At 40.7% G+C, this 26211-nt stretch overlaps 1 protein-coding gene across 1 annotated transcript in view; it reads left to right on the top strand.

Moving 5' to 3' along the window:
* The window catches only part of ptprua (protein tyrosine phosphatase receptor type Ua), a 202746-nt gene that overhangs the window by 38105 nt on the left and 138430 nt on the right, over window positions 1-26211 (top strand). The window contains 1 exon segment of the mRNA XM_030412151.1: window positions 13476-13604. Coding sequence (XP_030268011.1) covers window positions 13476-13604 — 129 coding nt within the window.

Raw genomic sequence — 26211 nt, 5'->3', positions numbered from 1 at the left:
ATTGATCCCTGCAGAACTCTACAGAGTAGGAATGGGGAAAAGATCTTTGTGGCATCTGTAAAGAATTGTTAAATGTGAAAAGGTTTATGTGGTCTCGTATGTACGTACATAGATGTATTAGATATATTTAAAAGACAGTGGTAAAAAGATGGGCTAGTGGTTATTTTTGTACAGTCGTTCACAGCACACGATGAACCCTGTCCCCTCAGTTGTGTTGAGAGAAATGTGTCGAGGGAGACACACCAGCACACGCCAGCAGACACTGTATCACATTCTGATGAAACATTGTGTTATCTGGCTGCTCTTACATCAGCCACTACAACCCTGTTAGAGTGGATTTCATATTTTCCAGTTGTAGAAATTGCATCAGGTCATCGAACCATCAGACCCATGCCAGTGGGGTGTTGTGATTTTATTTTGGCTGACCCTGAGTGTATCCTGTCCTGACCGTTTGTCATGCAGGGCATGCTGCCTTGAAAACATATCAGGGGACTGTTACAATTCACGCACGTCCTTCTTTGTCCATGGGACTCGTAGCCAACACATACTGGCCAGCAGCCTTACAAAGAAAAAGCCTTACAGCCTTGAACCATGAACCTCTCTTGTTTTTCTCCAGTTGTTGAAGACTTATGTTAAAGAGGTTATTTTCACCTCAATGAAACAAACACGTTATGCTCCACTTTTCCTCTTGTTGAACTCGCATCGAAATAAATTTCGCTCTCTCAGTTCAGTTCACTCAGTGCTTTATAGTTGATACAACCTTCAAAACCACTTTGTCGACTTTCCTGTACCTGTGCTATAGTTACATTACACTTACCATTATTTTACAATTGTCTCTCGCCTATGCCACAGTGTCCTGTGTTCAGCAAATGTAACTAAGTCTTGCTTAAGTTCTTTTTTAAGCAAGTTCATATGCTCACACGCAAGATTGACTGACACTTGCTTCTCATTTAGCTCTGGCTGTGGCTTTAATATGATGTGTATGAGAGCAAATTGACACTATTTATTTGCATTTACTAGCCTGAAACCTCCTGCTTTATGTGGCATATTTTGAATGACGAGGAGCATTTAGAGGCTTTTGGTAGAACATGAATATGTTCTATCTCCATTTTCTCTTCCCTTCTCTCCCGTCCTTTATTTCCCTCTTAGAAGCCATGCTACTCAAAAACACTGCATGCATTATTTCCATATGTGCTGGAATTAAGCAGCTCAGTCTACTCAGAGATTGAAGGGCAATTATGTCTGCATCTTGGACATTTGGGTAATATATTTCTATCGTAATAATGGACAGCACTCTCACAGCTAAGCCTCTTATAACAAATCCTCATTTAAATGTATATGGTGCTGAAGAAGTGCTGCTCACAATGTAATGTAAACCCTCTTCTTACTGAATACCACTTTGCACCTCCATGACTTACATGTGCAGCTTAATGGTGTAACCTTGTGCTCCTACCAGAACGGTGCTTGATGCATCCTCAGCACAATGAAAAAAAAAAGGGAAAAAGTGAGAGCAGAAGACAGAATGGCTTAGTGAAGTGAAGTAAACGATGCCACCGGAAGGAAAGGATCAAGTGTTCCACAGGGCATCTGAATCAAAGCCCTCTCTTCTCTCCTCTCCTCTGCAGAGTGAGAGGGAGGTGTGAGCTGTAATTAAGTCGAGGCAAAGACAGTGCGACTCTCTCGGAGGAGCGCTGATCTCTTTCAAAAAGGGGCTCTCACCGCTGTGGTTACAGTGCTCTATTATGGGAGTTTAGCATATTGTTTGTGCGTGCAAGTGTGAGCGTGTGCACACTGATTTATAAGTGCCATTGTGGTAACAGCTGCTTTTGGGCTCGCGTACTTTGTTTAACTTCTCGACAGTTGGCTTTCAGAGTGGCAGGGTTCTGCATATGCTCAGTACATTAAAACTTAGCAGTAGTACACCTGGCACTGGTGGCACAGTCTTCTCAGGCCTGCAGAGAAAACTGAGTTCTTTGGCCAAGGCGCTGAAGGATATATGAAACAGAGGTGGATTTCATTGTTCAATGTCGAGATTCAGTTCCCGTCGGTCGGTTAGGCAGGAAGAATCGCTCATATCATTCGTTTGTTCATTTTTGGTACAGCGCCGTTTAGCGGTGAGTCATGTGATGCACAGTTCTCAGCTCCTCGTTCTAGAACGATCGTGCTAACGGTCAACATAACACTGTAGTTCAAGGCAAAGACATGGCTGCAACTTGATGATTATGTGTACTTTTAGACATCACAACAGTGGATAATGTGTGTATTCACCTTGACATTAAATTGACATGTACTGAAGGTAAACCAAGGGGGACTGACTGACTGAACGAGATTTATGAGCTACGAACAAAATGAAATGATTTTTTTTCATGGAAACGGTTGCTATGCTTTCCTGTTTCTCAGTAGCTAAAATTCGATGACAGTGTCCTAGACTCAGCACACGATTGGCTGGCTCTCAGTCCTCTTCACCACTCTGATAACTAAACAGTGACCAACACAGTGACTAGTCTGTGAGAACGAAAGAATGAACGAGAGGGAAGTGAAACGTGGAATCAGGTCGGTTCATTCGCGTTAAAGAGTCGTTCCTTCAAACAGATTTTTTCGCAAACGATCCATCTTTAATATGAAACCCGAGTTTCACTGCCTGACCCAAGAACACCGCAACTCTAAGTTGAGCTGAGGCTCTTTATGATTTATGAATAGATATTTGACAGTATCACTTGTTATTGATCAGATTAAGATATTCCTTTCAAGACATGTTTTGAGCTCATAAGATACTGTATGATACACTGTTAAAGGCTAGGCTACCAGTATTTTCAACAATCATTAGAGCTTCAATGATTGGTCGATTCATCAGTCAACTCAAAATTAGGTGCTTATATTTCAAGGTCATCAACACCATTACAAGGCTTAGGTGCAGCTCCCAAGCTGTTTTGGCCACTACCTTAGCTGAATGAATAAAATCAATGCAGAGAGCATCACAGCTCAATGACTCCTGCTGGCCCCAATACACTTTTTAACTCATTTTCTTTGTCAAGCTCTCTGTCAGTTGTTTGTTATATACTAGTTGCTCAAGCTTTTCTAACTGTTCGGATAGAGACCAAAATGATGCGAAAGTGCGTTTCTTCTTTTTTTATTTATCAAAAATGACCCATCATCCACAACCCCTGGGAAAGCATTTGTTAGAACTCTGTTTGCAAGCAGAGATGCCAGATGGTTGCAGCTTTTAAAATGTGAGTAATTGCTGATTTCCATTGTCTTAACATTCTAACAAGTTGAATATCCTTTGGGTTTTGACTGATAGTTGGACAGATCAAGACATTTGAATCTGACTTTGGAATCTGAAAAAAACCCCATTTGTGGCTATATTTAAGTTTTCTGACGTTTTATGAAGTAAACTTTAAAGAGAACCATGGCCAGATAATTCAGTTATGACAGTAATCATTAGGTGCAGTGCTAAAGTCACTCAACCTGCTACAATGGTAATACTTACAAATAAAAGCATCTTCAATTATTGTTAGGGCTGCTGACTCGGGGGAACATCAGGTCAAAGGACCAGGGCCCTCTAAACCTTAAAATAATCTGCCTTGGGGGGCTTTGGAGATCATCTTGCCCTGGACATGAGCAAGACTATCAGCGGCCCTGCTAATATATAGTGCATGATATGGAAAGAAAAAACACTCAGACCACTCACTTTTTTATGAGTACTTTTGATTGTGATAGAAGTATTTCATCTTATATAGTTGAAAAATACTGTGCTTATTGTGTTATTCCTGAATCAATTTATATACTGTTTACCGCTGGTGTCCACTGCAGTGGACAGTTATGTAACTTTCAGAAAGTTTAATACTCTCTGGACCTGCTCTAAGGAAAAACTTTCACACTGTTTGCATGAATAGGGAGGTGTGCTAAAGTGTATTGTCTCGCCATGTGCCTGTAGGGATAAGGACTGCAGGGACGCTGTGCAGGCAGAGCTCTGTCTCAGTAATAGAGGTCAGGGCCCCACAGCTGCCTGGAGCGCTTAAGGGAAGAGCTGCAGCCGCCGTGTTAGGGCCTGTGGAGCTCTGAGGACAGAGAGTATAGTCACCTGAACTTGTGCGTCTTATCATGTTATTCTGGTCACGTTCTTTTTCCCCTATTTATTATTTTTGTACACAGTGTGTAAAAATAAAAAGTAATTCTTACCGATGGCTTGCGGAGGGTTGTGTTCTTGTGGCCAGACCACCCGCAGTGAGTAACAGGGCTGAATGCATTATGTATTCTGCAGCCAACATGAAGAAGAAAGTCGCCAATAAATAACCAGAACTATCAGTCTCGCTGCAGTAGAGTTGTTTCCTCATTTGTGCTTTCACATGACTGAGTTTAGTCTGCTCTGAGCCATTCCAAGCAGTTATTTTTGCCATTTGATTGTATGGAAATTGACATCAAAGCCTGTGCTGGTTGTCGTAACATCATGAAATCATGCATGTTGTGTAAATCTATGCATGCCATTACCATAACTGGGACTAACATCCAGGAGATACATGCAGGCTAATTTGGAGGCCTCTGTATTTCAAGTCTCACGTTTGATTTCAGATCAAGCCACACCTTATCTTTTGAATTATCACCATTCATTAATGTGTAGCTTCTAATTGGCAGGAATTTGTGAAGAATCGAAGCGTGGAGACAGTAATAATTTCCAATATGAATCCATCACCAGCAAACAGAGATATAAAGCTTTCAACTAATGCATTTAGGTCAGTCCTGAAATGAATATTCCTCTGTTGCAGGGGACAAAAAAGACTTGACATATCCACTTAAAGCGGCTTTCCACATGAAGGGAAGAGTGTCTCCTCCAGCACACTTGATTAAATTTTCACATGTAACAGTAGTTGAGCGTATCTGTCATTTTCCTCCCTCTAACCATCGGTGGCGAGGCCCAGAGCCGTAATGCAGGTGCTGAAGAAAAGCACTCCATCTTCTTAGTTAGTGTGATTTGAGCCTCATCGGACAAGGTCTGTTTTTATTCATCAACCCCTATTCATCCGACCGTCTCCTCATGACATCTCTAACAATAGCATTAACTGGCTAAGCAGTCTCGATTGGAGCGCAGCTTCAGATCGCAAGAGATGGAGGCCTGTAATTGATGTCTCTGTGTGTGTGTGTGTGTGTGTGTGTGTGTGTGGGTGTGTGCGTGTGTGTGTGTGTGTGTGTGTGTGTGTGGGGGGGGGGGTGATGGGGATGGAAAGATTAAATGAGAAATGAAAGGAGAGAGCCTGCCCTAATGAAAAGTATCTGCTTCGTCCGCAGTGAGTGCTTTGTGACTCTTTTTTTACCTAAATAAACTGCTGGCAGAGAATTTATCCAGCGTCTCCACACTGACAAAAGGTGAAGTATATCTTAGCCGGAGCCTTTTCTCTCTGCCAGTATCTATCTATTTTTCTATCTCGCTCGCTGGTATATCATGCAGCCACCCCTTTAATCTCGCTGTACACGGACCAGCTCGTCTGTGCTGCGGTGTCGGCTCAGGTTAGAGTGATACCCGAGGAACTAAAGCGGTGGAAACACTGATTTTTCTTCTTTTCCTAAACAGGAAACTAGTTAGATTTAAAGCACATCAGGTAATCAATGAGCATTATCCACCTCTAATAGGAACGTTCTCACATTCTTATCCAATTCTCCAGCGAAACTCATTTAACTGTGTGTATCAACAACCCCTGCAGGTAGACTGTGGTTACTTTGTGCCATGGGGTGGTAAAAATCTATCCATTTCCCTCTTAAACATACAGAAGGTATGTTAAAGAGTGTATCGACACCAGAGAGTACTGGCCCTCACTGGCTGCAGCTACTGGGATTTCGTCGAGTTGCAGCGACTGGAACCATCGTGCACCAGTAATGAAACAATTTCACACAACAGCATATGCCCTGCGGTGCCAATCTTCCAATCCTCTCCCAACCAGAGCAGGAAAAGTGCACCATGCAGTAAGAGGGAAATTAGATTTCAGATAGACAGATAGATTTTTAACTTTCACAGCCTTGTGTGTTCATTTTGCCTCCTGCCCACTGTGGTGAATCAAAATATGGTGGGTTTGACCAAGATGGTATGACGAAGCTGTGATAGGATGGTAAGAGAGAGGGTGTGCATGAGAAGCATGGGTGCAGCATAGAGGAGACATAGTTCATCCTCATTTAATGGAGACTTATGGCCGGGGTTTGTCGCAGGTTGGACAGCCGTGTAGCCATTACCAGACCATTTACTCTACATCTTGTAAAGGTCACAAGAGCACAGAGGTTCAGTCCATCAGTCATAACGTGTCTGGATCTCTCCAGTCACATCCCCATATCATGATAAACGATGAAATATGACTGCAGCTGAAGCTCTGCCAACTACATTTTGATCGATCTCTCCTCACATATGCAGTCTGTTTACACTCACAGGTTATCACAGCTTGCAGTCTCAATAAAATCAACCGCTCTGTTCGGCCTTATGTATGTATTCATTTAGTGACTGTAAGGCCAGACCTGAAATTTGACTTGGGTTATAGGCTCATGTATCAGGCCTGTGTCCATATGTATATATGTATATGTATATATATATATATATATATATATATATATATATATATATATATATATATATACATATATATATATATATATATATATATATATATATATATATATATATATATATATATATTTATATATATATATATGGACACAGGCCTGATACACAGTGCACAATTTCCCAAAGCCAAAACTGACATATTGAAATTGTTCCACTCAGCAGTCTAAAACCCCACGAGTATTCATTAACTGTCAAAGATGAAAGAAAAGAAAGAAAGAAAAGCAGCAATTCCTAACATTTAAGAAGCTGGAAGTAGCACATGTTTGACAATTGATTGTTCAAAATTCTATTATTTAAGTTGGCAACTCATTTTCTTTGGATTGACTAATTATAAAAGCACCTCTAGAATGCATTAAGTACAACTGAGGTGTGTGTATATTCTCTCAGCCATTTCCGTTTGTATAGATACTAGTTAAAAGCTGCCCTGTGGGGTTTTTGACCACTAGTAGAGCTATGGAGCAAAGTTTTTACGAGTGGTGGTGCCATGTCACCTGTGTTTGTGCTGCAAATTAGTAAAAGCGGATGTAAACCACAATGCAACACTGCAGCTTTAATGGGGGATAAACATGGTTTCTGTTTGTATTGCTCTTTATACCTCAGGCCTTTAGTGTCTGTGTTTCATCTCTTCTTGGAATAATGGCGGACTCAGTGCAGCTTCAGTTGGAAAAGAATAAAATTCACTGAATATTTTTATGGTATGAAAAAGGTCATGTTTGTAGACATCCGTATATAGGCTCTCTCTGAAACCTGCATATTGCTTTCGGTACTGTCAATCAAAAACCTTTTATTGGCTGATCCAAGAGTATTGTTTCTCTTCAGTAAAACCAACAAACTCTTTTACCTATTCTTCTTCTTCACACAACTCTCTCTCTCTCACGATTTCCTGCCCTCCTCCTTGGTAAGGCGTCTGAGAATGCAGTGGCTGTTATTAATGGTCCATGAGGAAGCGGTGTTCCTCTGCCGGCTCACTATTGATGAGCTGTACAGCTGCATCTCTCCCCTCCCCAGTCCCTCCCTCCACTCCCCACCCCCTCCGTAAGTAAACTTGTCAGGCCTGATGCATTGCCTGCACACGCTCAAATGCAAATCACGCAGCAGCGGAGCTTTATCTCAAACCAAACAAGAGACGCGGCAGAACATCCTGGATCCTCAGTCCCAACAGAGACGCTGTATCTGAGAGGCTCTGATTAAAGGAGTGCCAGCAGAGCCTTGCTGCTGGTTACACAATATTAGGTGGCTTGCCTGCAGAATTAGCTTTAATGCAATGGGAAATGAGCTTAACAGATAGGCCAGCCCTATCAGCTACGAATGAGATTTTTGGTCAGGTCTCACTCAGTCAAGTTTAGGTTAGATTTTTCTGGTGACTAACAACAAGGGCGTTCCATTTCTTAAGGAAAAATTAATCTACATTAAAAATAGCAACTGAATAGATGATGACTGCCTTTTCTACCCTACTGAAGAAAAAAAAGTTTTCCTTGAAACAATAACCCCCCCCCCCCCAAAAAAAACTAAAAAAAACCAGGAATCAGTTTCATCATGAGAGAGGAAGTCCAAGGGTATATTTTTAATGGAGCTTTCAGTAACATTTACTGTTCATTTTCTTCAAATGAGCAGTGAGAGGCAGTCTTTCCAACTGGCTGCCGTCCATACCAGCTCGGATTTATGTCTGTGAGAATCTGTGAGTCGCCATTCTGCCCTGCACTGTGTAATCACTGTTATCCGTGTAAGAGTAATTGCAAATGAGTGTCCTTGTTAAATCTGTATATAGATGATTTAAGCCCATCTGAGAGCTGCACTGGATCAGTGTGATCAATAAAAACCCGTCCTTCCTCCCAGACGTCTTTGATTACCTCTTGGTGTTTTATACTACAGTGTGCAGCTTTTGCATATGAAGAAAACAAATTGTTTCCCACCGAATCCTCTTGTTCTACACTATCTGTGATTTGTTTTCATTTTCTCCATACTTCTGTGGCTTTGCTCTCCCGCTCTTTCTTTTTTTTTGAGGGCTCTTCACCCAGCCCACGGTTTCTGTCTCGCCCCTCTAATTTTTTTTCCCTCTCCAGGATAAATGCCTTGTAGAGCCTTGTGTTTTCCTTCCTCTCCATCACAACGTATTTATGATGTGCCTGCTGTGTGGGCTATTAGTCAGGGTCATGGTATCCACAGTAGAAGCAGGCTGGGTTGGACATTCATACCTGGGGTCCATCGCTAGCACTTCAGACTGGTCTGCACCATCTCCCATTAATCTCTCTCCAGGGCCTCTTCTGGCTGCCTTACAGCCACTTTGTGCAGCAGAGTTATGCTCCTCCTGCAACTTCCTGACTTTGATACGACACAACCCCTGCTAATGGGATTCAATTAACTCCTTCTATGGACACTAAAAGGTATTAGACCCCTGACTGGTTCCGAAAAGGCATCTGTTAAAGCGTTGGTGCACCCAAACTCGTGTTTCCTGTCTGTCTCTACTTTGAATGAGCAAATAAATGTAAAACGCAGTAGATTAATACATAAATAAATACATTTTCTTTTCTGAAGCTTTTTTTTATGATCTGGTTTTAAAAAATAAAAAGTTAAATTGAAATACAGGGTGTTTTCGTTGTTATCATCAAAAGAAAAACAAATTGGTTTGATTTTTTTGTTATTCTTTAATAACAAAAATGATATTTTGATAAGAGACAGTTGATTGGCGACAGTTTTAATAAAGTATATTTGGTGACATCATATTCATGCTCGTGACAGGGTTTGCTTTGCCAAGACCTCTTTGTAAAAGAAAATGCATTTAAGCCTGGGCCAAAGCAACACTGTCTGGAAATCATTAATTTTGTGTTCTTGTCTTGTAATTGATCAGACCCGGTCTTAGAATTTATTTCTGTTTTCTCATGATTTCATTTTTTTTCTTGTAAAGAAATAAAAAGGAAAAACTTCACTTTTGAATATGTTTAATGTGTTACTTTTTATCCTTTCTATAGTCAACAAATCCGATGAAAAAGCAAACACAATTGATCGATCCACAAGTCGATCAGTCAAAGTCTGATATGTCTTCTGTCTCTGTGCCACAGAGCTCCATTGTTGTTGGAAAGCTATTAAAAACACACCAACGGGCCATAATCTTTCATTATCATGAACACACACGCTGCAGTTTATTTTGGCCAGATCCCACACCGTCCTGCTGCCTCAAATACTCCAAATGTGTATTGATTTACAGCTGAAAATAGTCCCCAACAAACAACAACTACATGTTTTTGTAATGTTTGATGAAAAGATATTTTTTGTATATTACTGGGGCTTTTCCAAAAATGAAAATAAACATACATGATTCCTTATAAAACATTTTCAATTTTCAGTATTAAGAGTAAGCTTGATATTCGTCGACAAAGTGGAAGGATATAGAATGTCAGAATGTGATCTTTGACCAAAAAAAGAGGAAATTCAGAAAGAAATTACTAATATTGGGCTTTACCCTCAGAATTCCGTCATATCTTGGGGAATCCTCTGAAACAGAATGAAGACCATCACTGAAAGCCATGTTAATGAGATTCTTTGCTGCCTCTTGCAGGCTTTGCCTGCTGTCAAGTACAAACCCCGACACCACACAGAGGATTACTCTGCTCAGCCATCTCATTTAAAATTACTAATAAGAAAAACATGTGAGTGCTTGCTTGTGTGCAATCTGATGACATGCTGCTACAGATTTTTAGAAATGAAGTGAGTGACTTGGATAGGAGCCCCTTGAAAGCACATGTCAACTGGGTTGAAGCAGTCGGAAGGTACAAGTTAGGTGGGCTTCTGTCTGCTGTAACTTCTCACTTGATAATATTTCCTTTGCCAGCTAGAATAAAGACAATGTGTCGAAGTTGAGACAGGAGGACAAGCCAAACACAGATAACACATTCCAGGCATTGTATCTAACGACAAGCTTGCGTCTTGTTTGGCAAATTACCTCTCCTACCTTTTCAAAGAGGAAGGTGCCTCTCTCTTGCACATTTATTTATTTTTCCCTCTTTGTTCTCTCCCTGTAAAGCTTGTCAGCTGTGATAGTGGCTCACTAAAGTTATCTGGGGCCCTGCAGTCCACATCTCTAGGTGTTTTCGCAGCTCTGTGTGGCGGCGCGTTGCTCTGGGACCGTGCCGAATGGCACTGCGCTATCGCCTCTGATAAGCAATTAGCAGTCAAAGCCGCTTTCTCTCGCATTCAAGTTATTATCATGTGGAAATTTGAGTAGTCTTAGTCCCGGGTCGGCCGGATTCTCCGTCGCTGTGATGAGCACAAATAATTCATTCCCACAGTCGTTACCGCTTTTGCTTGTGTGACACTGACGGATTCATTATAATTTTATTCATTTTTAAGTAAACATCAAACCCGCATACAACCTCAGCTAACCACACACCCACACACACACACACTTCCTTCAACACACACACACGCACACATCAGTAAGAATTCTGCAGAATGCACGTGGCTTTTCTAATTACATGGGCATGCCCTCCTGCTGCCAGAGAGGCTCATTTGGGCACTGAGAGGAACGTGTGCACTAAAAGCAAAGGAGGCTGGGAAGGATGAGTCTTAATGAGGGGAATCAGTGGAACGTGTCTGATGGTGACATTTCTTCCTGAAACTGGAGGGCTCTCGATGAAAGGCAGGCCTTCACCGCGGGGCCTGCTCCACCACTCAGCCCTCTCATCCTAGTATAACCGGGCACGGCGCAGCACAACAAGCAGCCCTCACACAGGAGGCAATTAAAACTCTGATCTGCTTACACACCCGGAAACACTTGGTTGGCTGCAGGCGGAGGGGAAGGGGGGGAAGTTCACTAGCGGTAGGGTGATGATATTTGTTTGTCAGCAGGAATGGCGAAAGCGGTGGTCCAAAATTAGCAGTCTTAGTAGTTTATTGCAACATACTATATTTCTTCAAACTTATACATTAATAAAGAAAACAGATGGAACTGCAAAAGAAAACACAAAAAGCAACATTGGGGGACTAGGCCAAACGGGATAGTATTACGGAGAGGCTGGCACTGAGTCAGAGTAGCTCTTTAACAGCAGCAGCACTGCTGCCAAGCCTTAATACGATATGTTAGTGAAGAGGGTCCTGGGACTGCAGTGGGCTCAGTGCAGTTGGAGTTAGATGTGCAGTCAAAGTCTGCAAAAGCTTCAAAAGCAATGACACTGAAGCCGAAACCATGTAAGGAAAACTCACAAAATGGGATGTTATTGAAGTGAAGAAAGTAGGTTTTGAAATCCTGGAACGTAGGTCCAACATAGAAACATGAGACTGTCAGACAAGTTGTGAACAAGACAACAATTCAGCCAACCTCACCATCTCTCTAAGCGGAGGTACACTTGATTCAGTCATTATCTACTCACCCCCATGCTGACCAAATCTGGGCAAAGTTTCATAGTCGAGCCAGGTGGTAAGGCAGTGAGGTGATAGTTGAGGTTGTAATTTTACTGTTCATCTTTGTTCTCTATCTCAGATAGATTTGTTCAAGTCTTTTAAGCAACTCCCTCATATTTTATTTAAACAATAATGTTTGATTGATGAGCCGTCTGTTTTTCATTATGTCACTGTTTAATATCTCTCCATCTTATGTTAATGTTGCTTCGCTTCTTGAATAAATCTTACCAACCAGATTGTTGATGTTCTCGCATCATCAGAGCCTGAACTTTTGATCCTCTATCATTCCAGAATCAATTTGAGTTCACAGAGCTCTTCACAGCAGCCATTTTGCCTTGTATCGGCAGGAAAATCACAGCTGGAACTAATAACATTAACGATGCTCTCGTCCAGCAATGACTGCAATTAGCGATATGTGTTGCACCTGTGTTTGACACGGTCATGTGTGTCCCTTCTGTAATAGCTCTAGGTCCCCATTATGGTGGCTGCTGTTTCAAGGTCGGAGCAATAACATGCTTTTTTTTTAAGCTGTTCACCAATCAGTCAACCCGCAGGAACTTAACCAACAATTTTAGTAATTGATTCCTTTTTTTTTCCCCAAAGCAAAAGCTCTCTGTGAAATAAATATATTGTACTTTGGTATAGACAAGCAGTTGGAAGCAGCTCTAGGAAATATTGATGGTTCCTTCACTATTATCTGACACGTTGTGGATAGAATAATTTATAGATGGGTCAAAATGATCAAAACCTCTAAAAGGCTCATCATGTCTAAACCCCGTGTATGCGTGGGAGATGATTCAATTGATGAAGTCAAGTAGAATATATGACACACAACCATGATCAGTCTAACCAGACTATTCATTTTTAGATTTTCTGAAGAACATCTGTGTTTTCTGACTTTTTAAACAATACTGCACAGTTTTTCGCTTGACTTTGCGCACCATGCTTGTGGATTTTAAAGCCTGTGGTTTGTGTGATAATGGCGAAATAGTGAATGTAATGTTTAGAGGCCAGACATGGTTGGGTCACCTTCACAGGCTAAGAGCCAGGCTGGTGTTGTCCTCCATCAGCTGGAGAACCCCCCTCAGTGCTCTGGCACTGCGGCCCATTATTTCTGGCTATCTGGGTGACCTGTGGCTGCTGTGTCATTTTCACAGCACAGGGCTAATTGCACCAAATGGTGGTACATTTTGAGGGAATAGATGCAATCGGCACTCGGTGCTGACCGCCTGGTGCCAACCATTAGCTGTAATTTAGTTCATAGCTGCAAAGATTTTCCAGTAGTTGATGTATTAACACATTTACAGCGAGCCTGTGGTGATGTAACTGTGCAATTATTTCTCTGGTGTCTATGATGCGTTTCTTCACCAATTTTCTCCTGACAGCATGTAGCAAAGAAAGTTTAATAGCCATAAGTATAATGTTTTCTTCTGTTTCGCCTCGTCTAACACATTTTGCTCTTTTCTCGTTGTAGCCGGCTGTACCTTTGATGAGGACTCAGACCCTGGCTTGTGTGAGTACCGACAAGGCCAAGAGGACGACTTTGACTGGCAGCTGATCAGGACCTACAATTGGCCACACCCGACCCCGGATCTTCTACGAGGTAGAACTCAACATTTGTCACAGATGACCTTTAAGGGGTCAAAACATAACACTTTAGATGACTTTTAGCATAAAATTCCTTGTTGCCCAATGCTAGACAACTATGTTTGTGGCCTAAAACTAACCAACTGCAACAGAATACTAGTAAAAAAAAGGACATTTAAAAACCAAAACGCCAACAATTATAAGCCAACAAATAAGAATATAATGATCCAAATGAGACATGAAACCCAGTCTTCTCAGAGTCCGGGTCACGTTTTGCTTAGTTGTAATGATGGTCCTGGAGCCACACTACTTTGTAGGAAATTGTAGGAACAACACCAACATTACGATATCAGACAAGCCAAAACACCATACAGGAGTTTGCTGGAAAAAACTCAACTTTTGTCATTAACTTAAGGTAAAGATGTAGCCTTGATTACATGTCTTGGCCCCGGCTTGAATGGAAAAATTGTAGCTGTAGTTCTATGTGCCTGTGATCGCTGTGCATAATGCATACCTTCTGTCGTGAAGCGGTTCACTCCAGACCACTTGTGGACTGCATTCACATTGGACAGCGCGCATGCATGAAAATCAACAGGTGGAACTGAACATCTGCTCTAAATGATTCCAGGCAGTTTGAATAAGTATCTCTCTGTTTTTGGAGCAAACATTTAAGATGCTAAATGTGAAGCGAGCAGAGGGAAGGGACATGATGTTATTGTTTGTGTGGCTGGAGGAAAGCAACACACCAGGGGTGCACATTTATACAGGATGGGATCTGGAAGAATCCATCATCAAACATAATCATTCTTTGTGCCTCTGACTATTTTAGGCCTCGAAAGCCGAGTTTGTCTGGATAGCACTTTTAACAACAACATTCAAAGTGCTCTACATAAGGTATAACGGGCATTAAGACAAGACATAAAGAGCTAGAGAGTCTAAAAGGCACATTTAAATTGGACAGAGAAGAGTAAAATAAAAGCTATGATGGAATAAAACTGGTATTGCAGGAGAGTAAAAATTTCAGTGCAACTACAGCGCACCGCAAGGTATGAATGAATAGTCTCTATTGTAATTTAATAAATGGTGGTGGCAAACAGCAAGGTCTTTTGCCTTGATTTAAAACAACTGAGAGTTGGAGCAGACCTAAGTCGTCTGGCACTGTGCTCTGAAAACTAAGTGCTTCCTCTCCGCGTTCAGTTTTCACCCCCGCGACATTAAGCAGACCTGTCTCAGACCATCTGAGAGGTCTGCACGGTTCATAACGCAGCAGCATTCAGAGATGTAATGTGGCCCATTAACTGTTCAGTGCTTCATAAACCAACAGAGGTATTTTAAAATGAACAAGCATGGCTGATCACAGTGGTTCCTTTAATCCCTTTTAATAGCATCAAACTCCCAACCATGATGTTTTAACAGTTCATTACTGGAATGAAGGCGTACAGTGTCGCTCAAGCACATCGACAGCAGCTTCAGGTTGATTTTTCTTTTTATGGGCCAACCGCAACAGTTGAGAAGAGAAGTGCTGCACCTGCTTATCAACTCATTTTTGTTCCTTAAGATTATTTTTCTGTTACCCGGTAGTTTTAACAAAGAAATTATATTATATTTATGTCATCACTGTGGTAATTTGAAGTTAAAATAATCACTGGCTAATGTTTATTATTGCAACAGTGTTGAGCAGGGATGATAATTAAAAGGATTTACAAACAGTAACGACAGTCTTTAACATTGGTTTGTGCCATTTTCTGAATCATACATGGTAAATATAGTTGATGACATAGATGCGTCAACCCAGACAAAAAAATTAGCTGCTAAAAATGTTGACACACTTTGAGTTGCCTTCGGTTATTAATGTGCAAAGCATACGACTCAACAGTGAATGTTGTGTGAGTGTGTTTGGGCCTTTTTTGCCCTGGGTTTGGGTACTCCATAGTAATGTTATACTAAAGCATTTTTATTGCATTCAAACAAGTTTTACACCATGGATTCCATCAGGAGTGTGAACCTGTATTCCTATTTGAACATTTCTACATCTTGCTCATTTGTCATATGAACCAAACACTCTGTGCCACGCATCCATACACACACAGTGTAGAACTTTAGACTTTTGCGTCTTGATTCGAGGAATATGTGCTGGCAGACCTGAAAATGTTACCAAGGGAACAGGCGGAGGTAGGGTAACCACTGAGATGTTATTTAGACCATCGTGTCTGATGGCCAGTCAGTCATCAACCCACGGGCTTAGTTCTGCAGGTTCCTGCTGAGGGTATTTAAGGATTTATATTTTGTATAAACATACATTCACCAGAGAAGCTCTGTCTGAAGTGTCTGAAGATATTTACTATCTAGTCCAGAAATACAGTTATAAACAGTGGTGTTTGGGACAAAAACACATCACAAAATAACCCACCAGTCTGCTATAAAGCAGGCTCCCTTTTAAGTCCTGTGCTGTTTTTCCAACCATTCATTATGGCAGCTCTGTGAATGTTCAGAATAAAATAATGACATATTTAATGAAAGCAAATTTACTGCACAGTGACTGGGAATGTTTGTGCCGCATTCTGTCAATTACCAGAGAAGGACTGCAAGTCCAAACATCAAGACTGAAATAAATTCAGAGTGATAATAATTGTGTGGTTTTGAACGGGGAGTGTCCAATGAAAATCAGCTGCAGTACCTTATTATCAATGCCAGTGCTGTGGAAGTTACTTTTAGAAGTTAGATGTAAGGTTTCATCAACTGAACCTCTGCAAGAAGAGAGATTTTTAATGGGAGTGCACGGCAATGATATTAACTGTAGTCCAGAAAATGTGAATTAAATGTGAATTAATTCACAAGTTTTAGAAGCAGAAGTTTTACATAATGGACCTCTTTGACGTTGTCACTCTGCTCAAAGTTGGTTTTCATAGACAGCATGAAGATAAAGACTTTTCACATATCACAACAGAAGAGGCAACGGCAGGCACAATGTTCTCACTCCCACCTTGTCAAATATGGTAGCCTGATCAGTGGCCTTAAGCTTCAAACCATGATGCTCTTAGAGGCAATTCAGGAGGTGATGCTAGAGGGTACACCTACATCATCAAACTTTGAAGCATGGGGCCACTGACCAGGCTGCTGTATTTAATGCATTAAGAGTGAGAACATGCTGGGAGAGGACAGCACAGATTTAGATCTGTTCAGACTAAGAAACTCAGATCAAGCTTGATCCACAGTCTGTCTCTGCCCAGCTGGGAATGGTTGCAGCCCGTCCTCCTCTCACCTAGCATCAGATATGTCTCATATACAACTCAAGAGATCACACTTGTTATCATCTTTCCTCCTGACACACTTTTGATATATACACAATAAACTCTGACTGCTGCTAAACAGGAATAAATCCACAAATTAGCTTGTTCATGCGGCTAGAGAAGGGAGTCATGTGATGACTCGATGTCTTGCCTTCAGGGAGGGTGCGAACTTCAGCACCTTGTGCAGAGTTGTTTGGCAAATTAACCATGTTTTGGAAGTTTGTCTTGCCGTGTGCACAATAAAGAGTTGACTGTATGGTCATTCAGTGCAGGGATGCATTCACATTTACTATATATCCTCCAAATGTGATGTGAGCAATGAGGATTAATTTCCTGTATTTTGTCTGATGACACACTTTTGTCAACTGTTTACATGAGAAGGAATGAGAATAAACAATTCCAAGATATGCAGCAGAGTGTGACGATGACACCTTTCTGTCTCACAGTCAAAACTGAAGATAAGTGTTGAGTAACTCTTGTTTATGGCTTTGTTGAGCGGTCATGTTACTTATTTAGGCAACTCTAATCAATGTTTAGGTATTAACAAGGAATCCAGTCACTTTGTGTAACATTTTCTAAAAATAAGAAACTAGCCAGGGAACACATTGGAACATTTAGCAGATATTCTCTAATTTGGTCGGCATAACATTGCCACTAAACATACTTCCTGTTGTGTAAAAATTGTATAAAAAAAAAGAATTCTAGGACAGAGGGCAGAGTAATCACAACAGTACCTGAAATACCTCGAAGAATGTGTGACCACACTTTATTTCCACTCTAGTTCCGTGTTAATGGTTGTTGAAATGGACTTACGCAAGACGTCTGTGTTCTCACCAGGTTTCCTCAGTGATTTATGCCAAACAATCTTATTACCTTGGTCCCCGTTCCAATCATCGCCCTACTGACAGCTTGTTCTCCCACACTCAGTCCCTTGCTGCTTTTCTATTTAAGTTTGTCATGAATCTACACAGGTGGCCTGCTTCCAATCAACACTGACATTTAACATATATGTTTATTTAAAGCGCTCTGTTTTTAAGAAAACACTGTGCAAACATATATCTGAGAGGAAGGACTTTCAAGAGAGGATGGTGCAGGTTTTTAAGGCTGCTGGCTCGGCTAAGTTGTTGCAATTTGTGGAAGGAGCCGACAGATGCCCGGGATTTCATAATTCATTCGCAGTTAGTGCTTGTTCCGCTGTTACAGGCACAGCTCCCCCGAGGCGGGCTGGGTATGTTAAGGAACTCCCTGGGATTGGTGGAGTCTAGCATGGGTCATTGCTGATTACACTTCCTGGTGTTCCTCAGGGGCCGGCAGTGCCACAAAGACCGCTTTTCATCTTCTTTCATCCATTAGAGAAGGTCAATTTCAGCCGAGATGAGCACATGCTCGGATGACTTGCATGCATCTCTCAGATGCTGCTGGGATCAGATTTGATGTATAGCTGTGTGAGATCTCATCATCAGAGGAACCTGTTGTGAGCCCTCTTATGGGGGTCATACATTACCTATACATATACATAGAGTATGATGTGTTAGGGACTCGTGGTAAGTGTTACTCTGACATCTGCTCCGTTACAAGTCTCTGGCATCACCAGCCATCATCATGTTATGAATTCTGATAAACTTTCTCTCACAAACATGAATTCTAACCCTTGTTTAGCAAATAGTCTGTTATTTTGTATAGAACAGTACATTTTGTTTAGTAATGTTAACTGCATCATGGTTGGGCTATAGAAACTCTATGAAATCTCATAACGACAGGCATTTCAGTTCAGAGCCAAAAGGGGGAGTTTGAGTTGAATTTGATGAAACAAAGACATTTTTAACCATTCACATGGGAACCCTTTTAGAAGGCACAGCCCACTTGCTAAAAACAGGCACAGCAGGCTACTTTATTCTTGACATTAGATTTAAATAGTACTCTCTATTACACTGTATATTATTTATGTCTATGGTTACAAATTGCTTTATATATTTTTTCCTGCAAAACAAATGATGAACACAGTAAATATGATAAATTCTTGCAGGCCATTTGTGGGATAAAGTGGCGGCAAGACTAAATACCCCTCACCTCACCGTTTTCTGCGGTGGCAGCTATAAATGCAACATTCCCTTTCTTCAGCCAGTGTTTCATTTGTCCTTTCTGGGCTCCTTTTGAAACATGGCGGTGCCATACTTGCATTGCCCTCTAAAAATCATAATCATAATCATAATCATAATAATCATAGTCATAATAATGAGAATAATAAAACAGTATGTAACAAATAATTGCTCACTTTTGTGCAATTCATTGTTTTTAATTACACATTTTGATAGCAATATAACATGTCTACGTGTGACTGACCAAAGAGCATCACAGAATAATCATTTTTGTATTAATTTTTATAGATTTTCAGTTTTGAGGTCATTTCTGCTATATGAATCTACTGTTCTATAAGGACATTTGAATCGTAATGGAATTTTGAGTTCAGCATAGAAAGTAACTTAATAATTAATATGGTGTACTAATAACTGACATGAAAAAAAAAAACAAAAAACATATTACCAAGCCCTATTTTTGATTGGAAGGCTTTCATCTGTACTGCATCAATACTTAATTCCAGTGAGACAAGTGGTTGGATAGTATCTGCTTGTTAAGCTTCCATGTGTATTTTCCTTTAGTTAACGTTGCTTCCATAGGTAACACGAGAAAGTGTAATTGATTTGCTGTCAAGGTGTGAATGAACGCGCTGTCTTTGTTTGATTGGAAATATTGTTTTACCTGTTCATCTCAAGTGTGAAGTCGGCTTTGTCGCTTGTGTTTTAACACTGCAGTGAAAACAGATCTGTCTTTTCAAGTCTCTGGTTTATCCGGCAGCTCAGGAAGAATATGCAAGGTCAGAGTTTTCCAAGAGGACCTCTGGAGCAACACTGCAAATATACGTTTTACCTCAGGTTTTTCCAAGGGCTTTAAATTCTTTCTGAGGCACTAAAGAGACTGCGATTGAGACAACAACTTAGTTTATTGGGCACTAGCAGCTCAATAGTATTGATTTGTGCCCACCAGCCAGTGGAATACCAATGACATGAAACATTGCAGCTAAAAAGGAACATGTTATGCCCTTCAGCCCCGCAGTCTTCTTTTCTTCTGAATTCCTCAGCCGGCCTTGTCAGTATTGTGATGCGGGATGTGAGATGCCAAGGCTCAGTGTCTGGAGCAATGTGGGTAGGCAGACATGATTAGTTTGAATAATAGACAGTGTTTCTGCTGTTCTTTTTATTGTAATACTGAACAGGTTTTTGCCTTGTGGGATAATACAAAGCAGATTCGGGGGGCTTGACAGAGATTTTATTGGAGTTGAATTAAATTGAACCCACAGAGGACATCTAAATTAATGGACTATGTTTTAAGTCGATAGCACAACAAGGTCAATTTGAGAACTTGCAACATCTGAAAAGGCTGGTAGAAAATTCAATTCTCAAATGTTGTCCCACATAAAAATATGTCTTTAATATATTCCTTTGAAAGTACTGAAACCCATTTACAATTTATGGATTTTCAATATCTGTAATTTGCGCTATGTTTTTTTTAAAAAGAAACTGGTATCCTGTTCATTTAAATCACGAACAACTATAAGTTGTTGTTGATTTTAAAAGCCCCTTAGGACAAAATCAGTAGGAACACCACCGCCTCCTGTGGTAAAGATCTAGATTTCTGGCGAGTGCTTGCTTTTGTTTTGTAAGCAAGCGAAAGAATACAACATAGTTTTAATACTATTTAAAAAGAACAAAACAAAACACACAGCTGTTACAGGATCCATAGCGATGACGCAATGTATCTGTTTGTGGATTAATTAACAGTAAACTGTGATATGACAATGGTGAAACAAACTTTTGCTATTTATACATCTAAATTACATGTAATCATACAGCTAACAGCTCAGTGGTCGCTCAGTAAAAAGAATGTGTTGAGATATAGCTAGTGTTATCATCATTCCCCAGTTATGTTTTGTCTTAGGTTTTTGGTTAAATGCCTGAAAAAGGTCTTTAGTTAACACAAGTTTGAGAGATTTTCACCTTTTGTTCTGTGACATGAAATCTGTCAATACCCAAAGTTTGAATTACAATATAAACCTCATATCAAGGCTGTTGCTAACAAGTGGCTAAATGAGATGATATAGATTGTGGGGGACATTAAACAACATCACACCAAACATGGAGACTCATCTACTCACTAGTTTGTCTTTACAATTGATAGATTAATCAAATTATAATCATCCTCTATTCAGAGCTGCTGCCGTACCACCAGACTACAGAGCAGCTTCTTTCCTCAGGCTGTGAAACTCCTCAATTCATCCACAGCGCTCCTCTATACAAAATAGTTTTGATTTTTGGAAACCAACCAATGACAGGAATTAATTTTAACTACATAGAAATAGCCAGTCTTCGCCAATGGTCTTTGCTTTTGTAGGTTGTATAAAAGCCCCAGTATTAAATTGAAGCTGTCAACAAATGAAAAGTCCCTTGTAATACATTTAGTCACTGTTTAATCAAGCACACACATTGAGTAGGTAGTCTGTGGATAATACTCATTCGCTTAATTACTTCATCATGGTCAGGCAATTTTTTTCAGCTCAAGAAAGCACCACACCTGTAAATCAGAGTGAAACTGCTTCTCTTGAACCTCATACAGATGGCAATCTGGAAAATGAGGGTAGTTTTCACTAAAGTAGTAGAATTATTATTTTTTGATTGTTGGCATCTTTGCAGATAGCTGATTAGTTTAATGCATGTCAGCAAAATAAATACGAAAAGGGTGATTTTATATATTTTCCATTTGTGGCTACTTTAAAATGTTGGTGGAAGCAAATAGTGATTATGAAATAAACCACAGCGACCACACTGTCATTCATGGAAAGAGAGGATTTCTGTTTTTAGATTTCTTCAAACACCAAACCCTGCCATTTCATACAGAGACAGAGTGCAAATATCACGGGGCTCAGAGAAAATGTCATCATTAATGGCAGTTTCGGTTCAGCATAAATCACCTTTGAGATGCGAATGCTGTTGCAGCGCTTGTCCAACATGCACAGAGCTCGGCAAAGTTCAGTACAGCTTAGCAGACTTCTGAGGTTCTTCTCCCTTCAAACTTACCTCTTGGGGTTTGAACATGATGCTCATTTGCTGAGCAGAACTTCAAACCGTTTATGGTTTCGTGCCTCCACCCTCTGCCCTCTCGCCTGTCCCAACTCTGCTGGGTTTTTTTTTCCTGAACACTGCTGGCTTTGATGATCCGGGGCCCCGAGTAGAAAAACTAACTAGAGGAGGCAGAATGACTCTTTGCATTTAAATGGCACATTACCAGAGAGCAGAGTCTCTTGATCGCATGACTTATTTGAATTTGTCAGCATTGGTGAGTCCGTTGTTGTAGAGGTATAGTAAGGTCTATGTACTGCTGAATGGCTTATTCATAAATATTGGGACCAACCAGGCATATAGGTATACATTTGCTTTTTAGTAAAACACGGACATCCCACACATGCTGTGGATAGGTGAACAAAGCATGGGACTCAGGAGTTAGCAACACAGCTACCACGAACTACTGTCCAAAGCAAAAAAACAAACTGCAAGAATCCCAATTTGAATTAGAAACCCTGATTGATACTTTGAAAAGGTAAGATGCTAAGTAAAACATTTAGTTGTATTAATAAGTACACATGTTTTGTTACTTACTGACTGGTTACACAATGGCAGAAACACTTATTTTGGGTTCGAATTTGACCTTCGTTTTTCTGTGAAAAATGAAGCCTGGTGGTAGACAGAATAGCATAGAGTTAGCAAGGCTTATAGGGAACCAATCTATATGCAGATGGAGTCATTTTTCGATGCCCATTACATTGTGCAATCAGTATTTACCTCAGAATGATAAATTACAGCAGAAGAAGTTGCCAGTTGCAAGTTTAAAGGAGCAGTTTTCAATTTGGGGAAATGCACTTGATTTGCTTTTATTGACAAAGGTTTGATATGAAGATTAATATCTCTCTCAGGTATATGTGCTAAGTACAGAAAAAGAAGCCTGGAAGCTCGAAAATCTTCCTGCTCAATAGGCTAATTAACTTGCTGTAACGCACAAATAGAAATGCAAGAACAACTTTTTTTATATGAGGTTGTCCCCAGATTAATGTAGCAATTTTGACATCTAAAGAGACACAGTCCAGTCAATGCTGATCGAGGCTAATCACTATGTGGCTCTGGCTCATAAAACTATGCATACTGCATTTTTCCAAGATGTCTAAGTATTTCTTTAACCAAGTATTTTCTGAGCCGAAAGTTAAGCAAACCTCAACCAAACCTAACCAAACACTTGAGGCTGTGGTTGAGACCTGGTAAGGTTCAGGCACAAAAAAACACACTTGGTCGGCGATTCAGAAAAGATCAAGGTTTGGGTTAAAGTGGTCAATTTTATGAGATCTTTCTTGGGTTTGGGGATACCACCTATACATGATCCGCCTATAGAGAGACCAAGCCCTTATGGAAGTCAATTCGAAATAACTTTTGTCATTTAGCTTGGAGGCTTCTTAGTCATGTAACCATTAGTGTTTGCACTAGTGTCATCCTGTTCCTGTCTTCTGAGGTCTAGCCATTGTTAGTGCTAAGATGGGACAACTAGCTCATCTTAAAATAAGATGTAATATCTCATCAGTACAGACAGTAATTTCACTACAATGCCTTGGTTGATGGACTTGGATAGGTAGGTTATAATTGGTCTTAGCTACAGGCATTGTACCAACACAGTGACAGTTAAAGGATTTATTTTCTTTAGCCTTGTTTAACTGAGTCAACACAGATTTGTTGCTGCTCCTTTGAAAGAACATTTGATCAGGTTTAGAACAGCTGATGATGAACTCGATGCTTGGATCTGATTGTTTGGGCTAGTTTTAATTTGTGTCACAGACAGCAGCAGAGCGGACTTGTCTTCCTGACCATTCAGTATAGTATTGATAATCTGGACCCTTTTTTTCCTTCTTCTTGAAATAGTGACACATCTTTACAGTTGCTGGTTCCTCTAAGGTTTTAAACTCACTTTCTTTTATCAGACTCAGGGCAAAGTCAAGGGGAGGACATAAACCATGTGTGTGTATCTTGGTTGAGACTGACTGCGCCCGCTAAATACCACAAGCAGACCATAGACAGACTGGAGAAATGAAAACAGGATGAAAAAATATATACTGAGGGAGAAAAAGCGATGTGTTGTCCGGAGATCGAGGAGTGATAGGCTGAAGCCAAGCTATAACGCTTTTTTCAATGTAGCCAGAATTTTCCATGTGGAACTTTTACATTCCTGTTGCTCTCTTATCCTCTTGTGGCATGTTGAATGATAAAGGCTCAGGACAAACAGTGGAATTGCACTTTGCGGTGGAGGAAAAACTGATGATAACAAAGCCATCTAACACTCCTGTCCTCTGTCGCTCAGGCTCGACCCTGAGCGCCACAAATTGTGTGCATTATTGAGGAGTGAATGCATGTTTTTTGTCCTCGTGAATCAGCCACGCGACGACGATGCATTAGAAATGATGTTGACGGCACATGTTGATTAGCTTATTCCGCTAGACAGATGTGATTAGGCGGGCTCCATCTGATTCACTATTGTCTTCGGAGAACTGCTGCTGACCACCATAATCAGTTCATTCAATAGGGAAGATTTTTCAATGGCGCACAGCAACACAGCTACGTTCTTGAAACAGATTAAAACGCAAAAGGACAAAATAATCATTTGTGAGCTTTGACAAGGGAATTATTAGCTGTTTTTCCCAAGTGTGCCATCATTTCTCAACACCACGGTGCACCTAATGTAGACAAAATGCTGTAATTTATTCTAAATCCTAAATAGATGTACCACATGTGTACACTTTGACAACGGAGTATTTTTTCCCCCTCTTTTTTCGTGCAGCACCATGTCGTGTTCAATCACAGGCATGGGTTGGCATTTTAAATTAAGGTGCCCATTTTGTCCTCACACCTACAGGGCATTATTCCATCTCAGCAGCAGGTATGACAATAATGTGAGCGGCCCTCTGTAATTAACATGACTTTAATGACAGGCCTCCAAGTAGAAGGCGAGTGTGAGGCTGGTCACGTCGCTCGAGCGAGGGGCAGCAATATTTTGTCAGTGACAGTACCTACTCCACTGTTGCTCGTCTGTCTGACTCACCCTGCGTAGATGGAGCCCGGTTGACAATCTTTTTGTTGTTGCTGTACAGTGAAGTGTGGGAGTGTTGGGGGGGGAGAGCTTTTATTTTGCATTAGGGTCACAAAAGTAGTACTCTTGGCTGACCTACAATTCACGTGTTGGTAATATGGTGATACAAACAATAAGCTTTTGCCAAACTATGTGTATCTGGAATTTATGCAGTTTAACATGTGTGGGTGTATCAGGCCACCGATCGGTGAGCAGGACTCCTTTTTGGCGACATTTCATAGTACCTTGAATTGTTGAATATTTACTTGCTGTATAAGCCAAAAACAATCATTTATGTTTTGTGACTATTCCTTTTAGTCTACCGATTAACTTGACTTTAAATCCATGTCACTTTGGTATATCTTAGACCTTTAAACCATTTCAGATTGAACTGTCCGAAGGCTCCTTGCTTCCTTATATGGCATTGTGGACTCCCAGAAAGGCATACTTTTAAGGTAATTTTTAAAAATCCACACGAAACACTCTTTGAATCTGCATACATCAGATTCGCTGCACAGCTCTTTAAAAAAAAAAAAGAAAAAAAAGAGAATTCATCACTTTTAAAGCTGGTTCTCTAACTACCTCTGTGATGAAGAACAACAGAAGGAGGTGCCAGAAATTGACTTTTCGTCAGCCCACATGGGCAAGTAGCCCAAGTTGCCATATGACTGGTTGCTGACGTGCAATGTAGCACTTAAAAGGCAATTTTTTACCCGGAGTCTTGCTACCGAGGCTACACTACATCACTTCCAGTAAACCTCAAAAATGACTGGCAGTGTTATGTTAATGTAACCTGAAACCCTCTCCTCTTGTCCTCAAAAGACTTTCTTTTTGCTTCAGTTTTTGTGCCTGTTAGTGTGGCTCTTGAGTCCTATGCTAACAAGGGGGTCAATCGCAGCGCCCTCTCTAAGCTCTCTCCAGTTTATGAAAGACATTTAGAGTGGATTTGCATTATTTATTAGCTTTGCCCATGCCCTTCAATGTTTGCTTGAGCTTTTAATACCTGGTATTAACAGCACGTTGCGCCGCAAGTGACTCTTCCTACAAACAGGTCCCACAGCTCCAAAACGGCCTCTGCTCTCTCTCACTACCACAGATTACCATAAAGCTGCTCAT

This window comes from Sparus aurata, chromosome 3 (assembly GCF_900880675.1).
Source record: "Sparus aurata chromosome 3, fSpaAur1.1, whole genome shotgun sequence".
NCBI classification, from domain to species: domain Eukaryota; kingdom Metazoa; phylum Chordata; class Actinopteri; order Spariformes; family Sparidae; genus Sparus; species Sparus aurata.
This window is presented reverse-complemented; position numbering and strand designations above follow the sequence as displayed.